Genomic DNA, 22,837 nt, shown 5'->3' on the forward strand with positions numbered 1-22,837 from the left:
CAATAAAATTTCACTAGAGAGGTAGACAGTCATTATGTATGGGTGAAGAATTTTTAAAAAGGGGGCGTTTATTTTCTGCCCCTCGAAAGGACACCCATATTTGCCTACGTGGGAAGACCACCGGAAGGGATCTAAAGTCACTGGCCCAGGCAGGCGCTGGTTGACGACAGACTGCCCGGTGAGCGAAGCAGAGTTCGTGGGGGGGGGGGGCCGAAGGGGGAGACGCTCATCTAGGACATCGCGCTGTCTCCTAGTAACCGACTGGGCCAGGAACCTCCCCAAGGGTTAATGTGTAACCCTGGAGCCATCAAGGGAGACAGCAAACACCCAAACAGTCTAGTCTCTTAAGACTCTTTCTCTTATTTTTTCCGAGGTAGGGTCTCGCTCTAGCCCAGGCTGACCTGGAAGCCACTGTGTAGTCTCAGGCTGGCCTTGAAGTCAAGGCAATCCTCCTACTTCTGCCGGGATTAAAGGTGTGCACCACGACTCCCGGCTCTCCTGTTTTCTCCTCTCTCCCTCACTCTTTCTCTCTCTCTCTCTCTCTCTCTCCAGGCACCTTTTTTCTAGTCTCGACTTTCCTTCCCCCTCCCGTCGTCTACTGCCACTCCCCTAACACACACACCTCTCTCATCCCCGCTCCGGCTCTGGATCGCTCTTCCTCCCCCCCGCCCAGAAAACAACAGCCTCACTCCCTGGTAGGCGGGCTTGGGCCCGCACCACCGTGAGGACAGGCTGACACCTAGTGGTCAGCAGCCGCCACTGCTGCAGGCCAGCGGCCTGGAGAGAGGGTCACCCCAGCTGTCTGGGCAAATCGGCAGCGTTCCCCGCCCCGGGCTCCAGCGAGCCAGGGGAGGAGGGCTGGGACAGTGTGCGGGAGGACTGTGACAGCCGCTCGGGCCTCAGAGTGGCTGGGAGGAGAGACGACGATGGGTGACTCAACAGTTCCTTAGCACCGCCCGGACTGGGCGCGGGAGGCGGGTAACTACGTCGGTGCTCTCCGTCCAGTGGGGCTACAGAGTTTGGACGCAGCCATGGTCCGAGGCGGGGCCCGGGACCCCCCAGATCCAGGGTGTGGGAGACGTAGGGTGTGTGTGCGTGTGCGTGCGTGCGTGTGTGTGTGTGTGTGTGTGTGTGTGTGTGTGTTGACGAGTCCCGCCCCGCTGGATCCTGAAAGGAGTTGAGGGCGGGGAGAGTTCTCGCAGTACCCGCCCTAGGCGGGGGAGCGGTGCCCGCGGGGAAAGTGGGGACGCGGACTGCCGAGGCCTGCTCCGGCAGTCGGGAGGCGCCCGACCGGGGTGCCTCGGCCCACACTGCCCCTTCCCGCCCGAAGTCGGTGCGATCCGGGCGGGGCTCGGGAGTGATGGGCTCGCGCGCTCCGCGGCGCCCGGGGGGGGCGGGGCGGGGCGGGGCCGGGCGGCGGGGGGGCGGAGGCAGAGGCCTCGCCGGGAGGGCGGGGAGGAGCGCCGGGGCCTAGAGGGCTCCGCGAAAACTGTGGGGCTGGCGGCCTGCGGCGGACACGGTTGGGAGGCACTGACTAGAACAGGAGCAGTGTTTCCAGACCGGCCAGAGGAGGCGGCCCTAGAAGGCGGACAGACTGACGGCAGGGAGGGCCAGCATGCCCACGCTGCTGCATCCCGCCTGGCCGCTGCTCCTGGGCGCCACGCTGACCTTCCGGGCACTCCGGCGCGCGCTCTGCCGCTTGCCCCTGCCCGCGCACGTGCGCTCCGACCCCCTGCGCACCTGGCGCTGGCACAACCTGCTCGTCTCCTTCGCACACTCCATTGTGTCAGGGATCTGGGCGCTGCTGTGGTGAGTGAGCGACTGTGGGGGAGCGAGGTGACCAAGGGATTCTGCCGGGGCCGCTGGGGACTGGCCTCTCTGTTATTCCCATCACTCACGCGGGCAGAGGCCTTGGATCTCACCTGATTCCCAGTTTGGAAAACTACCCAACCGAGAGCGGCCCTGGGAAACCCGAGGCACCTGGGCTTCAGCCAAGTCCCTCCTCGCCTTCTAGCCAGCCAATAGTGGGAGCCCAGACTGTTCTGGGACTGGCAAGGGTGATGTGGGAGGCGAGGGTCCTTGGGGATGCCATAATAGAATGTCCTCCCTTCCAGTTTATGGCAGACCCCAGAAATGCTGGTGGAGATTGAAATGGCCTGGTCACTTTCTGGCTATTTGCTCGTTTGCTTCTCAGCAGGTAAGTTATGCTCACAGGGCTGAGGTAAAGGGGGGGCAATAGTTCCGAAGATAAAGTCTGTCCAACCCCCTTCATGAAACTTTCCCCACTCCCACACTAGGGTACTTCATTCACGACACGGTGGACATCGTGATTAGTCGTCAGGCTCGAGCTTCTTGGGAGTATCTTGTTCATCATGTCATGGTAAAGGGGACAAGCCGTGCTGGTCATAACCCTCGTTTACTGAACCTGGGAGGGAGGCCAGCCTAACCCCATTGCTGTTCAACTTCTCAAGCAGATTGCTAGGGTTGTGTCATACCTGGGCTCACCTACCTAAGTTAAACAGCCTAGGAAAGCCACCTCAGAGCTAGCCCCTGTGAGCAAAGAGCAAAGTCCAGAAGAAAATGGGGAAGATTCTCCAGTCTTTGACGGTCTAATGATGGCACCTACCCGGTGCTTGTTCTATTTGTTCTCTAGGCCATGGGTGCCTTTTTCTCTGGCATATTTTGGAAACGCTTTGTTGGCGGGGGTGTTCTAACACTACTGGTGGAAGTCAGCAACATTTTCCTCACCTTGCGCATGATGATGAAGATCAACAATGCCCAGGATCTCCTCCTCTACCGGATCAACAAGTATGTCAACCTGGTCATGTACTTTCTCTTCCGCCTGGCTCCTCAGGCCTACCTCACCAAGTTCTTCCTGCAGTATGCAGGCCAAAGGACCCTGGGCACCTTTTTGTTGGGCATCTTGCTCATGTTGGATGTGATGATCCTCATCTACTTTTCCCGCCTTCTGCGCTCTGACTTCTGCCCTGATCGTGTTCCTAGTCACCAGCACAAAGACAAGTTCTTGACTGAATGAAATGCAGAGCTTTGGACATAAGGGACGGACAAGCACAGCCAAGAACAGCCTGGTGAATAAAAGTGGGACTCTGCCTCAAGCGTGGGCGTCCTCTGGGACCAGCCTCTCCACCTTGCACCTACACCCACACTATTGAAACACTAATGAAAGCACTCCTCTGAAGTCCTCTTTTCTTGGGCCAGGGGTAGGGAAGCAGACCAACCAGTTGGACGTGGTAGATGGGTAAAGACATGGTGCCATTAGAAAACCAGCCAACCCACACTGCCCTGAAATAGATGCTAACGACCATTCTAAAATAACCCGTCTGTGCTCCTTCAAACTCTGGTATTGGTTTCACAGCTTCCACAGTCCAGGCATAAAGGAAGGAACTCTTGTTAACCTAGTTGTCCTGGGACAACCAAGCCTTGTTTAGAGTAATAAAATCTCTGGTGCCTGAGCTCTTACTACCCGGGGTTTCATCCAATAAGGTGGCTTCATATTTGGTATGTTCCAGCACTTTAAGTATGATCTTTCTTGCTCAGGACTGGGCTTTAACCCCCGGCACAACCCAGAAAATGACAAAGACACAATTATATATAGTGAAAAAAAAGGTGTATTTAGAATTAACCAGCTGGATCCAGTTTAGATGATCCCAATCTGAAAAACAAAAGGGAACTTTGTTACTTGAACTGAAGTATCTATGTTAAGCAAACCTGAGGGTGTGCTAGCTGAACAGGGGGACAGTCAGTCAGCTACCTCCACAGCAAGTCAGCTTTTGGTCACTAGCAGATACCTCATCTGCACCCAGGGGGTGGACGCCGAATTTGTGGAAAGTAAACTTACTTTATTGGCAACATCCAAAGCATCATAATCGGGAGCCAGCCGAACATAGGCCTTCTTCTCTCCATCAGGCCTGGGTGGAGAGGAAGGGTTAGTGTTTGCAGTTCTCAGGCTCTACCCTGTGTTCCCACAGTCCTCTGGCACATCAGTGGTTCCTTTGTTGCTGTTGTCATTCTTTTCCAAATAGTGAATTTTCCATCACTTGTGCAGAGGGCCTACAGGGACCTGAACCCAGGTAATCTGACCAAACAGTGCCTTACTCTATTTCTGCCTGTCAACAGAGATAGGGATCCAGAAAATGAGCACTGGAGTCCTAGGAGGAGTTTCCTCAGGCTCATACTCTATGCAGAGGACAAGTGGAGGAGAAATCACACACTTTCTTCTGTTTACTATTTCTTCCCAAACCAGAACTTTTGAGTAGTTCACCCAAAAAGTTTCAAACTTCCAACCTCAAGGGCAGCACCAAGAATGTTGCGCCATGTATGCTTCTGACACGCTCCACTCACCTGATCAGGGTGTTGACTTTGGCCACATCAATGTCATAGAGTTTCTTCACAGCCTGTTTGATCTGATGCTTGTTAGCCTTAACATCCACAATGAACACTAGGGTGTTGTTGTCTTCTATCTTCTTCATGGCCGACTCAGTGGTCAGGGGGAACTTGATGATGGCATAGTGGTCAAGCCTGAGGTGCGGGCAGGGAGAAGCCAAATAAGGGTAACTGTTCTGGCCCCAGTAGTAAAAGGATAAGCCTTCAAAAAAGCCCAAAGCTAGAAGAGCAGGTGCGTCAGACAATCAAGTAGCAATCATTTTTGTCAGACTTTGGTCGCTGAACAATGTCATCATGTGCACCTTAAATCCTAAGCCTCAGCCTGAAGGCAGAACCCTTGAGCCCTCTGGATTCAAAGGTCTGTGGAGATGGGTCTCAGGTCTCCCAGGTTAGGCTACGTATGACCAGACACTTCTGATCCTTTTGCCTCCACTTCCTGGGCATGACAGATTATGTGCCACCACACCTGGTTTATACAATAGTGGGGATTGAACCCAGGGTTCATGCCTGCTAACTTCAAGCACTCTACCACTGGAGCAACATCATCAGCAAAAGAGCCATCAATTTTTAAAAATTATTTATTGAGAGAAGGAGAATATGAGCACAGCAGGGCCTCTAACCACTGCAACTGAACTCCAGATGCATGTGCCACTTTATCGCTCTGCCTTTACGTGGGTACTGGGGAATCGTTCAAGTGCCTTAAACGCTAAGCCATCTCTCCAGCCCAGGCTGGAGATCTATCTAGATGATGGTAGTGTTCGTCTAGCATGCACGAGTTTCTATGCCCAACATTACATAAACCCGACATGGTGTTAGGAAACAATGTAGCACACTGAACACCAATGTCTGAAAAAAAAAAGCGAAGCTCTAAGGTAGGTAAATGACTAACCCCTCATATCCAAACACCGGCTCATAGTATAGGGGGAGTACTCACTTGTTTCTCCTGGGGGCGCTCTTCCGAGGGTATTTAGGCTGCCTCCGGAGGCGCAATGTCTTGGGTCGCCGAAAGGTGGGTGACGTGCGGATCTTTTTCTTTTTGTGGCTGTGGACGCCTTTCAGCACGGCCTTCTTGGCTTTCAGGGCCTTTGCTTTGGCTTCAGCTTTGGGAGGGGCAGGAGCTGGGAAAGAAGGAAAGAAAACTAGGTTCTGGTATTCAGAAATTGGTCACTTCGGAGCTCACGACTTGTATCCGGAGTTCATCAAGTGCATCAGTGGTTCCTTTGAAGACATCACTAAGTCTCAGGAAACTGAAATGTTTTCCATCACATGCACGATACTGGAGGCGAAGATGATCAACTTGGGAGTCACTTCCAGGGATACGAATTAGGAAATATAAGCAGCACTGATGGACCGCCTAGATCCCGCCACGGCAGGCCCTGTGCTCGGTTTAGATTTACACATACCACCGTGTAACCAACCACGCGGCAGAGCCCCATTTAATACGAAAAGGAAATGAGTGACGCTGAGAATCCTAATTCCTTATATGAGTGGAGACAAGGAGCGCCACCCTGTGGATGCCTGGGGCTCCCCAAAGCTATATCCCAGGCGGGTGATGCCGAGCGGGGGGCCTCTGCAGCCAGCCCGGGCACTCGGGCCCAGCCCATGTGGCTCGGCCCACGCGGGTTGGAGTGTGGCCGAATCACGGAGAGCAGCACCACAGCGAATGCCCCGCGACTTAGTACGGCTATCTTCCCGCCGACTCGTTCGCTCCGCGGGCATCACCCCCGCACACCCGCCGCAGCCCCTAGCCCAACAACACACACCTTCCTTCTTCGCTTTCGGCGCCATCTTGGCGAAAAGGGTTTCTGACGCCCGTTCCCATGAGCTTATAGAATGAAGTCTCATCAAAGCTCGCGATGCTTCTTTCTTCCCAATGACTGGATAATTAGTAGCGTGGTGCCTCCTGGGAAGTGTAGTTTCATTTTATGTCCTCGCTTGCGGAACCTCGCCTGCGCTAAAATTCCCTTCTTACAGCCTCTTGGGAATTGTAGTTTTTAAGATTTGTTTAAACCAGCCGGGTGTGGCGGCACACGCCTTTAATCCCAGCATTTGGGAGGCAGAGGTAGGAGGATCGCCGTGAGTTCGAGACCACCCTGAGACTCCATAGTGAATTCCAGGTCAGACTGGGCTAGAGTGAGACTCTACCTCGAAAAACCAAAAAAAAAAAAAAAAAAGAAAAGAAAAAGAAGAAAAAAAAAAAAAAAGATGTTTAAACCGAGCGTGGGAGGCTAACGCCTTTAATCTCAGCACTGGAGAGGCACAAGTAGGAGGATAGGCGTGAGTTCGAGGCCACCCTGGGACTACATAGTGAATTCCAGGTCAGCGTGGGCTGGGGCGAAAACCTACCTCGAAAAGTCAAAAACAAACAAAGAATATTTGTATACTTCCCCATGGGTGGTGTCACAGCTGCCTCTAGAGCCTGGATTTGGGAGTTGACATTATTGAGTACCTTCTAGCCTTCAGGAAGAGAACTGTAGTGCCAGGAGAAGTAACACCGCAAATTGGGAAGATACAGTTTGAAACCTTGTGTCGTGGCACACGTCTGTTAATTCCAACATTTGGGAGTCAGAGGTATGGGGATCCCTGAAAGGTGAAAGACAGCATGATCACATAGCATTCCAGGCCAGTCAAGGATTCACAGTGAGATCTAGACTCAAGCAAATAAGGAAACAATACAATGTAAGTGAGCAATGGAGGTGAAGCAAAGGTCTAGGATGTTAGAGCAGGATTGCCCCAACTCCTTTCTGACAGCTGAGAAGAACAGAGGGTACAGAGATAGGATGTGGTGTAGCAATTTGCAATTACCTCAGTTATTTGGTGGCAGAAAAAGGGCCAGATGGGGAAAAAGTACCAAAAAACATTCAAAATAGCTACATCTCCCCCCACCCCAGCTTGAGATATTGTCAGTATTCCTAATACTTTAAAAAATATATTTTTTGCCCATCTTGGCATTTCACTGTCTTATCATTTAAGGAAAAGGAAATAAACCTTAATATATACACATATATGTATATATTAATATAATATCATATATATATACACACACACATGAATGGATGGATGGATGGGACAGGCATGGTGACATGCACCTTTAATCCCAGCACTTGGGAGGCAGAGGTAAGAGAATCACAGTGAGTTCAATGTCACCCTGAGACTACATAGTGAATTCCAGGTCACTGTGGGCTAGAGTAAGAAACTACATCAAAAAACAAAAGAAAAAAAAAAATATATATATATATATGTTACATACATATATACATATATATGGATATGGTCTGGAGAGCTGGTTTAGCTGTTAAGGTGCTTGCCTAGAAAGCCAGAGGACTTGATACTATTTTCCAGGATCCATGTAAGCCTGATGCACAAGGTAAATAAATGCATCTGTAGTTCATTTGCAGCAGCTAGAGGACATGACCTCATTCTCTCTGTGGTGATTTGATTCGGGTGTCCCCCATAAGCTTAGATGTTATGAATGCTAGTAGGTTCCCAGCTGATGGAGATTAGGGAATTAACACCAGCTAGAGGCAGTGTATTGTTGGGTGTGGGCTTATGGGCATTATGACCAGTGTCCCGTTGTCAGTGTTTGGCACACGTTCCTGTTCATGTTGTCCACCTGATGTTGGCCAGAGTGTCATGTCCACCCTCTGCTCATGCCATCCTTTTCCCTGCCATCATGGAGCTTCCCCCTCGAGCCTGTAAGCCAAAATAAACTTTTTTCACACAAGCTGCTCTTGGTTGGATGATTTCTACCAGCAAGGGAACCTGACTACAACAGTAATGTTGGTACCTAGAGTGGGGTTGCTGCTAGACACCTGACTGTGTGGCTTTGGCCTTTTGGCGCTGACTTTCAAGAGGAATGTGGAAAGACTTGAAACCTTAGCCTAAGAGATGCCTTGCAGAGCTGTAAGTACAGCTTGATGGACTATTCTGGTCAGAGTTGAAAGACTGAATGCAGTAAGAACTATGGACTGTGAGGTTTGGTTTATGAGGGTGAGAAAGAGCTTTGCTTGGACTGGGCTATCAGTTTGTGTGAGAAGCTTGCTCTTATGCCTGTGTCCTGAGAAGTTGTGCAGGGTTGCTTTGTGTAGAAATGAACTGGTGTGTGCAGAGGGATATGGCACAGAAAGAAAAATCTTTGGGTGAACTGTTGCCCGTTCAGCTGCAACTGAGAGATTACAACCTATGAGACTGGGCTAGCTGACCTGCGCTGGGGCAACAAGAAGAATGTAGACTCTTTTGAAGGGGCCTGAGTGCTCAAGGAGTGTCCTGCTCTTCAAAGTCTGCTTTATTCCCCTGGATTAACAAATTGGCACCCTACCTGGTATTGTGGAGTATAAGAAATGCTGGAAAGAGGGTCATTGAGTTTGCAACACGGTCTTGTGTTTTGAAAATGGCCATGGGCGGTGTGAAGCGGGTTTGCTGGTTGCCTGCATGGAGACCCCATGGGGCCATGAGGAGGAACCCTGGGTTGCAGTGGAGACCCAGTGGAGATGCCGCCCCGATGATGAAGTTTTCCAGGATTGTGAGTAGCCTAGCTGGAGGGGCGGAATCAGAATGCCAGAGACTTGTTGCTGGTTAGAATTATCGGACTTGAAGATTTGTTACTGGCTAGAGTTGCCAGACTTGAAGCTACAGAATTTGTTTGTCCCAGTTGTTTAAATCTTGTATTGGTTGAATGTTTCTTTGCTATGCCCAATGCCATCTTTTGGAGTGTGAATATTTATTCTGTGCCATTATGGTTTTTTTTTATGTTTATTTTTTATTTAATTATTTGAGAGTGATGGAGAGGATGAGAGAGAGAGTGAGTGAGAGTGAGAGAGAGAGGGTGAGAATGGGCACGCCAGAGCTTCCAGCCACTGCAAACGAACTCCAGACACGTGAGCCCCCTTGTGCATCTGGCTAACGTGGGTCCTGGGGAATTGAGCCTTGAACCGGGGTCCTTAGGCTACACAGGCAAGTGCTTCACCGCTAAGCCATCTCTCCAGCCCCATTATGGGTTTTTTGAGGTTATTTTCTGTTATTATGGCTCAGTGTAAAGATCTTGGACTATGGGGATGTATGAACATCATTGGAATTGATAAAAACTATGGGGACTTTTAAAGTCAGACTGAATGCATTGTAATTTACATCATGTATGGATATCAGTTTATGGGGGCCTGGGGCAGAATGTGGTGGTTTGATTCAAGTGTCCCCCATAAACTTAGGTGTTCTGAATGCTAGGTTCCCAGCTGATGGAAATTTGGAAATTAACGCCTCCTGGAGGGAGTGTATTGTTGGGGGCGGGCTTATGGGTATTATAGCCAGTTTCCCGCTGCCAGTGTTTGGCACACCTTCCTGTTGCTGTGGTCCACCTTATGTTGGCCAGGGGGTGATGTCCACCCTTTGCTCATACCATCGTTTTCCCCTGCCATCGTGGAGTTTCCCCTCAAGCCTGTAAGCCAAAAATAAATCTCTTTTTCCCAGAAGCTGCTCTTAGTTGGGTGATTTCTACCAGCAATGTGTACCAGACTGCAACAGCCACCCTGTGACTATAGAGTAAATTCCAGGTCAGCCTGAGCTAGAGTAGAGAGCCTACCTTGAAAAAAACAAAACAATACATGAAAAAATAAATAAATAAACAAAAAAAAATATTCAAGCTAAAAGGTCAAGGACACGTTAGAGAAAACTAACTTAAAACTTTTTAACAACAGCTGCATAACTAATTCAGGTGTACATTTTTAATATCTTAGATTAGTGTATATTCATACAATGTTTAATAATAGCTGCTTAATAAACAATGGTGTTTTAGCTCAAGGGCAATGCCTCTTGCATGATAACCATGGAAATAATCAACTGTTGTAAGAGAGGGGAATAAATAAGACAATAGGTGGCTTCGCCATGACAACAAAATCTGGTACGTTATTTACTCTGGTGACTGCAAGATTCAACAGGTCTTAGCTACCACACTTGTTATTTTTTTTAATTTTTTAATTATTTATTTGAGAGCGACGGAGAGAGAAAGAGGCAGACAGAGAGTGAGAATGGGCATGCCAGAGCCTCCAGCCATTGCAAACAAACTCCAGATGCGTGCGCCACCTTGTGCATCTGGCTTACGTGGGTCCTGGGGAATCCAGCTTTGAACTGGGGTCCTTAGGCTTCACAGGCAAGCACTTAACCGCTAAGCCATCTCTCCAGCCCAAGTTACTCTTTTGTGCTGAAATCCATCAAATCCCTTTAGTGAGTACAGAATATTATGAGGTGACCCATGAGCAAACTCTTCCTGAGAATTTATGTGTGCAAATTTGCAGCGCATCACAAAGTATGGCAGACGGAGGGGAGTGGCAGCTGGTCAGTCTGAGCACTGGGGATGTGTGTGCAATGTGTTGGCCAGCAGCATCCCGTCCTCTGCAATCTCACCCCCACACAAGTTACCTTCATCCTAGCAAAAGAGACCAGAAAAAGCAACTTTCCCTCTATATTATGTCCACTTCCTACAACCACTGTACCTGCCTAGGAGCCTTTAGGGTAAGAGCCACACTACCATGTTTTGCTTTCTGTCCCAGACAAAACAAAGTAGTAATGACACCCGTCAGGATGGGATGTAGCTGTGACAACAGAGGCATGAGCTGCAGCACCTCTGCTGAAGCCTAGGGCATTTGCCACATTCTGCATCTGGCTTACGTGGGCTCTGGAGAATAGAGCCTGGGTCCTTTGGCTTTTCGGGCAAGCATCTTAACCACTAACCCATTCCTCCAGCCCTCAAAAGAGTCTAAGTTTGAGAAAAAGAAGGGAGGTACAGAATTGGCTTCCAAGAGTTAAACACAATTGAACTGAAGTAAAAAGAACAAGTCAGACACAGCTGGATTCCTCTCCTGAAACTGTTTATACTAGTTTAAAGAATTCAGGCATGGGCTGGAGAGATAACTCAGTGCTTAAGGTGCTTTACCTGGAAAGAGAAAGAGCTTTACCTGGATTGGGCTAGAAGCAGTTTGTGTGAGAGGCTGGCTGATATGCCCATGTCCTGAGAAGCTGTGCAGGGTTGCCTTGCATAGAAATGGACTGGTATGCCAGTAAGCTAGGAAAGAGATATAAAGGGAAGAGAAAGGAAGGGAGGAGGTACTTAATAGGATGGTGTTGTATATATGTAAATAGAAGAATAGATTAATGGGAGTGAAAAGGCCCAAGTGAGGTCAGGGGAAGAGACTGAGTAAAGGAAAGGTGGAGGGAAGGCTAATCAAAATCTAAGAGGATATAAATAAATCATATGGAAACCTACTTTTTTGGAAAATGGAACACTCAGGAGCCATAGATTGTTGCTAGAAAATTTTCAGGGCCAGAGATGGGATACCTTCCAGTGAATTGTTGGCCAGGGAAATCCCTGACGCCCCCAAAACATTACAGGCCATTGCTGAGGCCCTTGGTTTCCCACCAGGAATAGATGGTAAGACCCTATTGCTGAAGGCTCCACATACTTGGGCTGCAAGGCCACTGAGAAATCCTGCTGGAACTGAGCTGAAAATTTCCTCCATGTAGACCAGCTGATAGAAAGCTGGAAGAAGCCATTCTGCATGCAGTTCAATGGGAGAGAGAGAAATCACCAGTGAATATACTCAACAGTGGACACTGCAAGGCTTATGTTTTGCCAGCCAGGCCAAATGAGCCAATGAGTGCAATAGTGGCACATCTGTCATGGTGGAAACCAACTGCCCTCTATTTTGACTGGAGGCCCACTCCATGGGAGGGAATACATCCAATACTGAAAACCTAATGCAGGGGTAGTCATGAGCCCTAGGGGTATAACATCTGCTGCTGTCTGGCTAAATGTATATACTATGGTCATCAAATTGCCCAGTAAGCACTTCTCTTAATGTTCATACCTACATATTAATGCTACTCTCACTTTTGGTGGAGAACCTTCTCTCTTCAGCTAGCAGTGACCTTGGGATGACTCAGAAGGCATCACGGTGCTGGGAGAAGTGACAGGAGTGCTCAGTACTGCAATATCTCTATCATACCTTCCAAGGCTTAGGGTCTATTGTGGAAGAGGTGGCAGAAAAAATGTAAGAGCCAAAGGAAGGGTAAGACTCCTTACAACGTGCTCCCCCCAGACACAAAACAGCCTGGATATCCATGACCTCACAGTGCCTGGCACTACCCATATAAGACCATCATAATAGGAAGGAAAGATCATGACATCAAAATAAAAGAGACTGATTGAGAGGGGGAGGGAGAATGGAGTTTCAAAGGAGAAAGTGGGGAGATATGTTTACAGTCATACAGTCTTGGAGATTGTTAATATAATAAATAAATAAAAAGAAATGGACTGGTGTGTGCAGAGGGATATGGCACAAAAAAATGAAATCTTTGGGCTGAAATTGCTACCTAATTAAGCTGCAATCATTAAAAAAAAAAAAAAAAAAAAAAAAAAGAGTACAGCCTTTGAGATTAGGCCAGCTGACCTGCACTGGGGCAACAGGAAGAATGTAGACTCTTTTGAAGGGACCTGAGTGCTCAAGGAGTGTCCTGTTCTTCAAATTCTGCTTTATCCCCATTGGATTACCAAATTGCCATCCTACCTGGTATTATGAAGTATAAAAAATGTAAGAAAGAGAAGGCAATTGAGTTTGCAACTCCATCTTGTATTTTGGAAATGGCCATACATAGTGTGAAGCAGGTTTGCTGGATGCCTGCATGGAGACCCCCTGTGGCCATGAGGGTTGCAGTGGAGACACAGTGGAGATGCTGGGACCACAAGATGGCTGCTAAGAACAGCTGCTGGCACGTGGATGGAATTTTCCAAGACTGAGAGTAGCCTAGCTGGAGGGATCAAATTGGAACTCCAGAGATTTGTTGCTGGTTAGAATTATCAGACTTAGGGCTGGGAGATGGCTTAGTGGTTAAGCGCTTGCCTGTGAAGCCTAAGGACCCCGGTTTGAGGCTCGGTTCCCCAGGTCCCACGTTAGCCAGATGCACAAGGGGGCGCACGCGTCTGGAGTTCGTTTGCAGAGGCTGGAAGCCCTGGCGCGCCCATTCTCTCTCTCTCCCCCTGTCTTTCTCTCTGTGTCTGTTGCTCTCAAATAAATAAATAAAAATTAAAAAAAAAAAAAAAGAATTATCAGACTTAGGGATTTGTCACTGGCTAGAGTTGTTGGACTTGAAACTACAGATTTTGATGTTTGCCCTGGTTGTTTTATATCTTGTATTGGCTGAATATTTATTTGCTATGCCCAATGCCATATTTTGTAGAACAAATGTTTTTTCTGTCCCATTATGGGTTTTTTGGGGATTTTTTGTTTTGTTTTGTTTTTTGGTATTATGGCTCAGCTAAAAGACTTAGATTATGGGGATGTTTGAACATCATTAGGATGGATTAAAAAAATGTGGGAACTTCGAAAATTGGGCTGAATGCATTGTATTTTCTATCATGTATGGTTATCAGTTTATGGGGGCGAGGGGCAGAATGTGGTGCTTTGCTTCAGGTGTCCCCCATAAACTTAGGTGTTCTGAATGCTAGGTTCTCAGCTGATGGAGATTTGGGAATTAACACTTGCTGGAGGTAGTGTATAGTTAGGGGTGGGCTTATGGGTATTATAGCCAGTGTCCCCTTGCCAGTGTTTGGCACTGTCTCCTGCTCCTGTTGTCCTCCTGAAGTTGGCAAGAGTGTGATGTCCACCCTCTACTCATGCCATCATTTTCCCTGCCATCGTGGAGCTTTCCCCTCGAGCCTGTAAGCCAATATAAACCTCTTTTTTCCAACAAGCTGCTCTTAGTTGGGTGATTTCTACCAGCAATGCAAACCTGACTGCAACACTCTTCCCCTCTCTCTGCCTCTTTCTCTCAAAAAAAAAATATATATATATATATTATATTAATAATTAATAATATATTAATATAATATAATTAATAATTAATATATATTAATGTAATATATATAATATAATATTTTTTTTTCAAAATAAAATGGGCAGAAGGATAGCTTAGCAGTTAAGACCCTTGCCTGAAAAGCCAAAGGATCCAGGTTCAGTTCCCCAATACTCATAAGCCAGATACACAAGGTGGTATATGTGTCTGGAGTTTGTTTGCTGCAGCTAGAGGCATGCCCATTCTCTCTATATATCTGCCCCCTTCTGTTATAAATTTAAAAAATATATAATAAGGGGCTGGGAGAGATTGCTTAGTGGTTAAGTGGTTAAGGCACTTACCTGCAAAGCCTAAGCACCCATGTTCAATTCCCCAGTACCCACATAAGCTAGATGCACAAGGGGGTGCATGCATCTGGAGTTTGTTTGCAGTGTACCTAAAAGGTCTGGCATGCCCATTCTCTTTCTCTCTCACACATAACTAAATAAATTATATATATATAAAAGCCAGACGTGGTGTGCACACCTTTAATTCCAGCACTCAGCAGGCAGAGGTAGAAGGAGTTCAAGGCCATCTGAGACTATGTAGTGACTTCCAGGTCAGCATGAGATACAGTGAAACTCTACCTTGAAACACACACACAAAACCCCAAAATATAAATAACTAAAATAAAATAGGAAGGATACAAAAAGATTAGCATGGCCCTGCACAAGGATGACACATAAATTTGTGAATCATTCCACATTAAAATGCACACACACAGGGCTGGAGAGATGGCTTAGCGGTTAAGCGCTTGCCTGTGAAGCCTAAGGACCCTGGTTCGAGGCTCGGTTCCCCAGGTCCCACGTTAGCCAGATGCACAAGGGGCGCACACGTCTGGAGTTCGTTTGTAGAGGCTGGAAGCCCTGGCGCGCCCATTCTCTCTCTCTCCCTCTATCTGTCTCTCTCTCTGTATCTGTTGCTCTCAAATAAATAAATAAATAAAAATTTAAAAATACACACACACACACACATATTGTGTTTTTTTTTTTTTTTTTTTTTTTTTGAGATAGAGTCTTGCTCTGGCCTAGGCTGATCTGGAATTCACTACATTTTCTCAGGTGGCCTTGAACTCACAGTGATCCTCCTACCTCTGTCTCCCGAGTGCTATAATTAAAGGAGTGTGCCACCACACCTGGCTATCGGCTATTGTTCCAATTTTAGTATATGTGCTGCCTAAGGGAGCACTATCTATCTATAATTAAATAAATACAAATATAATTATATTAAATTAAATATCTCTAATTAAATATTTTTCACCGGTCATGGTGGCATATGCCTGTAGGGCTGGAGAGATGGCTGAACAGTTTGGGCACTCACCTCGTCTCTTACTGCTGCAAACAAAGGAATGTCTTTACCTCCTGGGTGCCAGGATTAAAGATATACACCACCATGCCAGGCCTAGTTTTATCAACATTCAAAATACCCAATGTAGCCGAGCATGGTGGTGCACACCTTTAATCCCAGCACTTGGGAGGCAGAGGTAGGAGGGTAGCCATGAGTTCAAGGCCACCTGAAGACTACACAGTGAATTCTAGCTCAGCCTTGAAAAACTAAAAATAAACAAACAAAAACACCCCAAAATAACCAGTGTATAGATTTCTCTAGAATATCTTACTTTTTCTTTTTCCTGTTTTGTTTCTGTTTTTATTTCTTCAAGGTAGTATCTCACTCTTCTAGCCTGACCTGGACTCACTGTGTACTTCAGGCTGGCCTCCAACTCACAGTGATCCTCCTACCTCTGTCTCCCAGGTTATTAAACATGTGCCACCACACAGGGCTACCTTAGCCTCTTTTTTTTTTTTTTTTTTTTTTTGAGGTAGGGTTTCTCACAAGCCCAGGATGACTTGGAACTCAATATGTAGTCTCAAGGTGACCTCAAACTCAACAGCAATCCTCCCACCTCGGCCTCCTAGGTACTGGGATTAAAAGGCATGAGCCACCATACCCAGCCTTCTTTTATTTAGTTAGTTTTTAGTTTTTCTTTTCTTTTTTAATATATTTTTATTTTTATTTATTTATTTGACAGAGAAGAAGAGAAAGAGAGAGAGAATGGGAGCGCCAGGGCTCCTGCCATTGCAAACGAACTCCAGACGCCTGCGCCCCCTTGTGCATGTGGCTTACTTGGGTCCTGGGGAATTGAACCTGGGTCTTTTAGCTTTGCAAACAAACGCCTTAATTGCTAAGCCATCCCTCCAGCCCAAGTTTTTAGTTTTTCAAGGTAAGGTTTCACTCTGGTCCAGGCTGACCTGGAATTCACTATATAGTCTCAGGGTAACCTTGAACTCATAGAAATCATCCTAACTTTGCCTCCCAAGTGCTGGGATTAAAGGTGTGCACCACCATGCCTTGCAACTTTTCTTTTAACAATTTTAGGTTTTTTTTTTTTGTTGTTGTTGTTGGTTTTTCAAGGTAGGGTCTCACTCTAGCTCAGGCTGACCTGGAATTCACTATGTAGCCTCAGGCTGGCCTCGAACTAATGGCGATCCTCCTACCTCTGCCTCCCGAGTGCTGGGATTAAAGGCGTGCGCCACCACACCTGGCTCTTTTTTAATATTTTTAATTTTTATTTATTTATTTGAGAGTGACAGAGAGAGAAAGAGGGAGAGAGAGAGAGAGAGAATGGGTGCGCCAGGGCAGTGCCCCCTTGTGCATCTGGCTAACTTGGGTCAAGGGGATCGAGCCTCAAATCTGGGCCCTTAGGCTTCACAGACAAGCACTTAACCGCTTAGCCATCTCTCCAGCCCATACTGTGTTTTTTTTTAATTGAAGTTTTACATTTTAATATTTTTTAATATTTATAGAAAGTCACACCAGGGCCTCTAGCCCCTGCAAACCAAATCCAAATGCATATACCACCTTGTGTATCTGGCTTATGTTGGTCCTGGGGAATTGAACCTGGGTCCTTTGGCTTTGCAGGCCTTAACTGCTAAGCCCTCTCTCCAGTCCAACCCTTCTTTTTCTTTTGGTTTTTCAAGGTAGGGTCTCACTCTAGCCCAGGATGACTTGGAATTCACTCTGTAGTCTCAGGGTGGCCTCAAACTCACGGCAATCCTCCTACTTCTGCCTCCCAAAAAATTGCAATTAGAGCAAAAAAAAAAAAAAAAAAAAAAAGAGAGATACGGGGGCAGGAGTAGCAGAGGAGGAGAAGAGTACGGGCACATCAGGTCCTCTTTTCACAGCAGACCAACTCCCGTCCGGACTCATGCCCATGCCCCACCTTGTGCGTCTGGTTTTCCCGGGGTAGTGGGGAATTAAACCAGGACAGTAGGCTTTGCCAGCAAGCGTCTTTAATCATGAGCAAACTCTTTAGTCCCTAGCCTAATTTTTCTTTTTTATTTATTTATTTATTAGCGACAGAGAGAGGCGGGGAGAGTGAATGAGCGTGTCAGGATCTCTAGCCACTGTAAACAAACCCCGGAGGCATGCACCACTTTGTATATCTTACGTGGGACCTGGCGAATCAAACCGGGTCCTTAGGCTTCACAGGCAAGTACCTTAACTGCTAGGCCATCTCTCCAGCCTCCTACCCTAAATTTTCTAATTTATTACAATCATCTACATGAAATAATCTCCCCTGGTGTGTCTCAATCAATGTCTCACCTTCATATTCAGGTCCTAACACTGAGCCCTTTTCTTCTTTTCCTCCTCCTCCTTTTTTTTTTTTTTTTTCCTTGAGGTAGTGAATAATATGTAGACTATGTAGTCTCAGGCTGGCCTCGAACTCACATCGATCCTCCTACCTTTGCCTCCCAAGTGCTGGGATTAAAGGCGTGCACCACCATGCTGGGCCCTTAGAGCAGCTTCTTAACTAATAGGGTTTTTGCTTCTCTGAGGGTCTGAGTCTACCCCACATCACTCTATCCTGTCTTCCTCCTCCCCTCTGGCAACCAGATGTGTCCTTTGATGGTGAAATTGGCTGTTCGGTTATTCTATAGAAGTTTGTAAAAGAAAAAAAAGAAATCCTGTGTGGGAAGCTGTTCTAATGGGCCCAGACAAATGAACGCCCGCACAGCAGAGAGGAGTCCCAGTGTCCCAGAGTTTGTCAGTTCACCTAATTCTCGTGCATCCTCCACCGAGGCAGGAAGTTCAAGGAACAGTCATTAGACGTCTCTGTCCTCGGTGGGCACCTCGTTCTGATCTCGGCAGCCCCTTTGTGCTCTTCCTCCCACCTCCCAGAGCAGAAGGGCGAGCAGGGGCAGACTATGAGTCATGTCCCGGGCCTGGAGTTGTGGAGGGAAGCGCCGCCTCTCCCTGGGTCCCTTTCTCCCCCTTTGCACTTCGCAGGCTTCAGGCCTGGCCAGATGCTGCGCCGCGGTCACAAGTTCCCCCATCACCAAGTCGGCTGGGTAAGGGTCCCCCAGGAAGACGCAGCTCCGACACCCAGGTGCAGGGGGGAGCAGTTTGGAGGGTGTGTGTGTAGGGGAGATGCCAATCTGGAATAGGTGCCAGCCTGGTTGGGGGCGGTCCTGGTGTGGGGTGAGGCGCCTGGCGCGGGAGCCGGAGCCTGGGCCGCCACAGTGGGGAGGAGGAGGAGGCGGCGGCGGCGGCGAGGGTGGCTGTGAGCTCTGGAGCGGCCAGGAGAGGGGCAGGGGGCGGCCCTTCTCCAGGAATTTCCGGGGATCGTGTTACAGCGTCCGCGGGAGCGGGAGCCGAGCGGGACGCCAGGCCTGGCCGCGGGTCCGGGCCCCTCGCCCCCTCCTCCAGCGGCTCCCGGGCGTCAGCCGCGCCGCCCCGTTGCCCACACTGACCCCGGCTGGCGGGGCCGCTCCGTGCGCCCCGGGGCCGCTCTGTTATGGTAGGGCCACCCCAGCCCCGAGTCGTCGTCGGGTCTCCGCGGCCCCGGGTTATCGTAGGAGCTCTCCGACCCCGCGTCATCGTCGGCTCGGCGCGGGCCCGGGCGCCCCGGGACACGACTCCCCGTCCCCAGTTAGCGCCCGAGGAGTCTCCGCGTCCCCGAGTCGTCTTCGGGACGCCCCGGGCCCGGGTGATCGTGGGTTCGTCCCGACCCGGGGTGACCGTCTCATCCCCGTGGCCTGCCGTGGTCGTAGCGTCTCCGAGGCCGCGGTCTCCCGCGGACACCCCGTGGCCTCGAGTGATCGTCGGGACCCCGCGGCCTCGAGTGATTGTGGGGTCTCCACGGGCCGGGGGCTCCGGGACGGATCCGGCCGAAGGCGGCTCCTCCCAAGACCGCAGGCGACATGAACATCCTAGCCCCCGTGCGCAGGGACCGCGTCCTGGCCGAGCTGCCCCAGGTAGGCACCGAGGCCACGTCGGGGTTCCGGGTGCCGCCGGGAGGGTGTGGGCGGGCAGGAGGGCGGCACCGCACGGAGGATCGCGCCCAGCCCCGAGGCCCGGCGGAGCCTGCCGCTCCTGGGTGGTCCGCTTCCCACCCCACCCCCACCCGGGCCGCTGGAACGGAGCCCGGAGTGGGTGAGCCCTGTCCTCTCTGCGCGTCCCTCTCAGTGCCTGAGGAAGGAGGCCGCTTTGCACGTGCGCAGAGACTTCCACCCCCGCGTCACTTGCGCCTGCCAGGAGCACCGGACAGGCACCGTGGGGTGAGTTAGGGACACCCCCTAAAAAAAAGAGAGATCGAAGAAACTCTAAAAGCATTCACCCCTTTTATCAGACGTGCCCTTCTCGCTTTCTTACCAACAAGGTGGTTGTGAAGAAGTCATCTGACATGGGGGTGTGGTTACATACATTGACCCATGGGCTGGGGGGGCGCCACACAGGTCAGTGATAGAGCACCTAACTTGTGGGAAGCCCTGGACGCCATCCCCAGCTCTGCACCCCTTCACCCCCCCCCGAAAAAAAAAAAAAAAGAAGGAAAGAAGGAAGGAAGGAAGTGTGGGCTGGAGAGATGGCATAGTGGTTAAGGTGCTTGTCTGTAAAGACTATGGACCCAGGGCCACATAAACGAGATGTATAGGTTGGTATGTGCATCTGGAGTTTGTTTGCAGTGGCTAGAGGCCCTGATGCACCCATTTTCTGTGTGTGTGTGTGTGTGTGTGTGTCTCTCAAATAAATAAAAATATATTTTAAAAAAATGTGAAAAGTCCCTAATGTTGAACATTGCTTCCCAACATATTTATGCAGGCAGCTGCCCAGAAAGTCTACTGTCTACGGTAACCTTACCTAGGTATAGCCACCTACTTTGGACCCAGCAAAAGCTTTAGGACTCCTTAAGGTGTAAAGCTGGTGTTCACTCTCCCTGTCCACTTACTCTTGTGTCCAGCAGATTTAAGATATCCAAGGTCATTGTTGTGGGGGACCTGTCTGTGGGAAAGACCTGCCTCATTAATAGGTAAGGGGTGCTGGAGCTTGCTTGGGCAAGGGCATGGTGGAAGCAGGCTTAGGTAGGTGATCTAGGCTACAGATCAGAGCACCTGGTACCTCCTCAGGTTCTGTAAAGATACCTTTGATAAGAATTACAAGGCCACCATCGGAGTGGACTTTGAGATGGAACGATTTGAAGTTTTGGGTGTCCCCTTCAGTCTCCAACTGTGAGTGTTTTTTCTGCCCCTCCCAGCTAGCCTGTCTCAGCACCCACAGTCCATTCCTCCCTCCTCCCCCACTTACCTGGGCTCTGCTCTCTTTCCTCCCAGTTGGGACACCGCTGGACAGGAGAGGTTCAAATGCATCGCATCAACCTACTACCGAGGAGCTCAAGGTAAGGGCTGGGGGCCCATGGCGTGGGTAGTCCCAAGAGCACACCAAGCCTTTAACCTCGAGCTGGGGTATGCGGGAAAATGAGCCAGGGGTGTCTTTCCATTAACCTGTGACTATTTCTGCTGCTCTTGCAGCCATCATTATTGTCTTCAATCTGAATGATGTGGCGTCCCTGGAACATACCAAGTATGTGAGGATGCTGTAGCACAATGGGAAGGTTCAGGGAAGATTCACAAAAGGGTGGGCAGAGGAGAATGCGTCTTGGGGCTGGGATTGTAGCTCAGTGGTGGAACACTTGCCTAGCATGTGACAAGGCCCTGAAGTAGGGGGTGTGGGCAGGGGAGATGGATCTAGGACCAGAGGTGGTAACTGGGCATAGGAATGGCAGTGGGCAGGGCCTGTCAGGCTCACACATGCCTTACTACCTTGCCCACTGTCTGTCCCAGGCAGTGGCTTGCTGATGCACTCAAGGAGAATGACCCTTCCAGCGTGCTTCTCTTCCTTGTGGGCTCCAAGAAGGACCTGAGTGTGAGTGTGCCTGTGGGGGAACTCACCAACTTGGTGAGGGGGGGCCCCCAACTGACTCTGACCTTCCCTTAGACTCCTGCTCAGTATGCATTAATGGAGAAAGATGCCCTCAAGGTGGCCCAAGAGATTAAAGCTGAGTACTGGGCAGTGTCGTCCCTCACTGGTGAGTTCTGTGCACACCGGTCCATCTCTCCTCTCCCTCTTCTATCTCTCGCATAGCCCAGTACACTGGACCAGGCACTGCCCCTGAACACCTACCTCTGTTTCCCATGGCAGGTGAGAATGTCCGGGAGTTTTTCTTCCGTGTGGCAGCACTGACCTTTGAGACCAATGTTCTGGCTGAGCTGGAGAAATCAGGGGCTCGGCGCATTGGGGATGTTGTCCGTGAGTGCCCACGTGGTTGGGTAGCAGAAAGCAAGGGGAGCTAATGAGCCTTCAATCCCTGCTTCATATATTTTCACCCTTCAGGCATAAACAGTGACGACAGCAACCTCTACCTAACTGCCAACAAGAAGAAGGCCACATGTTGTCCCTGAGGGGTGAGGATCGTTCAGAGACCGCTCATTCCCTGTCACCTTATCTGCGCCAGAGCTTGGACATTTGCACTGACTTTTTCCAGACCAAAGAGCTGCCCCTTGATGGCAGTACCACCAGAGGGGCAAATGGGACCATGCTAGTTACTTTCTGCCCCTCAGGCACCATGACAAAGCTTGGGTGACCCCCTACTTGTTTGGGGTTTCCAGGGTACCCAGAAGCTAGGGGGAGGCAGTGTTCCTGCTAGCCTGTTGGGTCTTTTGTGCATGAGGATGTCTAGTAATTGCAGCCTTGTACTGTGCGTGCCTTGTGCATTAAAATCTCTTTGTTATTTGCATGGTGGGGAGTGTTATCCTTTACTGGGGATGATAGATGTAGAATGAGTAGAGCTGAATGGACATTTGGGGACTGGAACTCCGGTGGGGATTCTGGCCATTGTTCGCCCCTACCCAGGCAGGTGAAGGCTCAGGCAGGCTGGCACCTCCGAGGCCAGGTTTGGAGGACTGACCAGATCCTCTTTGGATTCCTCTTTGAAGGGAACACAAAGTAATGATGGAGGACCCAGGGAGGATAGGAACCCTGGCTATTGCTCAGATGTGCTGAGTATGAAGGACCTCTAAGGGCATGGTGGCACATGCCTTTATCCCAGCTCTTGGGAGGGAGAGTGGGAGGATCAGGATCGCTGTGAGTTCAAGGCCACCCTTAGACTACAGAGTGAATTCCAGGTCAGCCTGGACTAGAGTGAAATCCGACCTCGAAAAATGAGAGGCCGTGGGGAGGGAGGGAGAGAGAGTGGGCGCACCAGGGCCTCCAGCCACTG

General features: G+C 49.5%; 3 protein-coding genes, 3 non-coding genes and 1 pseudogene across 11 annotated transcripts; 3 read left to right on the top strand and 4 right to left on the bottom strand.

Annotated features, from left to right (window-relative positions):
• The first annotated feature begins 835 nt into the window (after window positions 1-835).
• Window positions 836-3,473, top strand: Tlcd1 (TLC domain containing 1). Of its 2 annotated transcripts, none has more exons than XM_045159383.1 (4): window positions 836-978; window positions 2,115-2,197; window positions 2,298-2,380; window positions 2,654-3,473. In XM_045159383.1, the coding sequence occupies exons 2-4, from the start codon at window positions 2,134-2,136 to the stop codon at window positions 3,035-3,037; spliced, it is 531 nt and encodes a 176-aa protein (XP_045015318.1). In that variant the 5' UTR covers window positions 836-978; window positions 2,115-2,133; the 3' UTR covers window positions 3,038-3,473. The 2 variants fall into 2 exon arrangements, with proteins under 2 accessions (XP_045015318.1, XP_004664679.1); XM_004664622.2 differs by lacking the exon at window positions 836-978 and adding an exon at window positions 1,459-1,809.
• Window positions 3,474-3,560: 87 nt separating this feature from the next.
• On the bottom strand, window positions 3,561-6,224 carry Rpl23a (ribosomal protein L23a). The gene is made up of 5 exons (XM_004664621.2): window positions 6,168-6,224; window positions 5,339-5,522; window positions 4,363-4,539; window positions 3,860-3,929; window positions 3,561-3,673 (listed from the first exon to the last, which is right to left on the bottom strand). The coding sequence occupies exons 1-5, from the start codon at window positions 6,190-6,192 to the stop codon at window positions 3,659-3,661; spliced, it is 471 nt and encodes a 156-aa protein (XP_004664678.1). The 5' UTR covers window positions 6,193-6,224; the 3' UTR covers window positions 3,561-3,658.
• Window positions 3,997-4,064, bottom strand: LOC123463829. Its single transcript, XR_006639202.1, has one exon. It is a non-coding gene; the product is annotated as a small nucleolar RNA SNORD42 (small nucleolar RNA).
• On the bottom strand, window positions 4,636-4,707 carry LOC123463842. Its single transcript, XR_006639214.1, has one exon. It is a non-coding gene; the product is annotated as a small nucleolar RNA Z17 (small nucleolar RNA).
• Window positions 5,608-5,676, bottom strand: LOC123463828. The gene has a single exon (XR_006639201.1). It is a non-coding gene; the product is annotated as a small nucleolar RNA SNORD42 (small nucleolar RNA).
• An 8,673-nt stretch (window positions 6,225-14,897) lies between the features above and the next one.
• On the top strand, window positions 14,898-14,993 carry LOC123463805 (annotated as a pseudogene).
• Window positions 14,994-18,473: 3,480 nt separating this feature from the next.
• On the top strand, window positions 18,474-22,354 carry Rab34 (RAB34, member RAS oncogene family). Of its 5 annotated transcripts, none has more exons than XM_004664616.2 (11): window positions 18,474-18,623; window positions 19,458-19,538; window positions 19,750-19,841; window positions 20,525-20,590; window positions 20,688-20,789; window positions 20,892-20,956; window positions 21,090-21,141; window positions 21,402-21,483; window positions 21,556-21,646; window positions 21,760-21,867; window positions 21,952-22,354. In XM_004664616.2, the coding sequence occupies exons 1-11, from the start codon at window positions 18,489-18,491 to the stop codon at window positions 22,017-22,019; spliced, it is 942 nt and encodes a 313-aa protein (XP_004664673.1). In that variant the 5' UTR covers window positions 18,474-18,488; the 3' UTR covers window positions 22,020-22,354. The 5 variants fall into 5 exon arrangements, with proteins under 5 accessions (XP_004664673.1, XP_045015094.1, XP_045015093.1 ...); XM_045159159.1 differs by having other exon boundaries at window positions 18,527-18,632; window positions 19,335-19,538; window positions 20,522-20,590; XM_045159158.1 differs by having other exon boundaries at window positions 18,536-18,670; window positions 19,335-19,538; window positions 20,522-20,590.
• Window positions 22,355-22,837: the final 483 nt, after the last annotated feature.

This window comes from Jaculus jaculus, chromosome 9 (genome assembly GCF_020740685.1).
Source record: "Jaculus jaculus isolate mJacJac1 chromosome 9, mJacJac1.mat.Y.cur, whole genome shotgun sequence".
NCBI lineage: Eukaryota > Metazoa > Chordata > Mammalia > Rodentia > Dipodidae > Jaculus > Jaculus jaculus.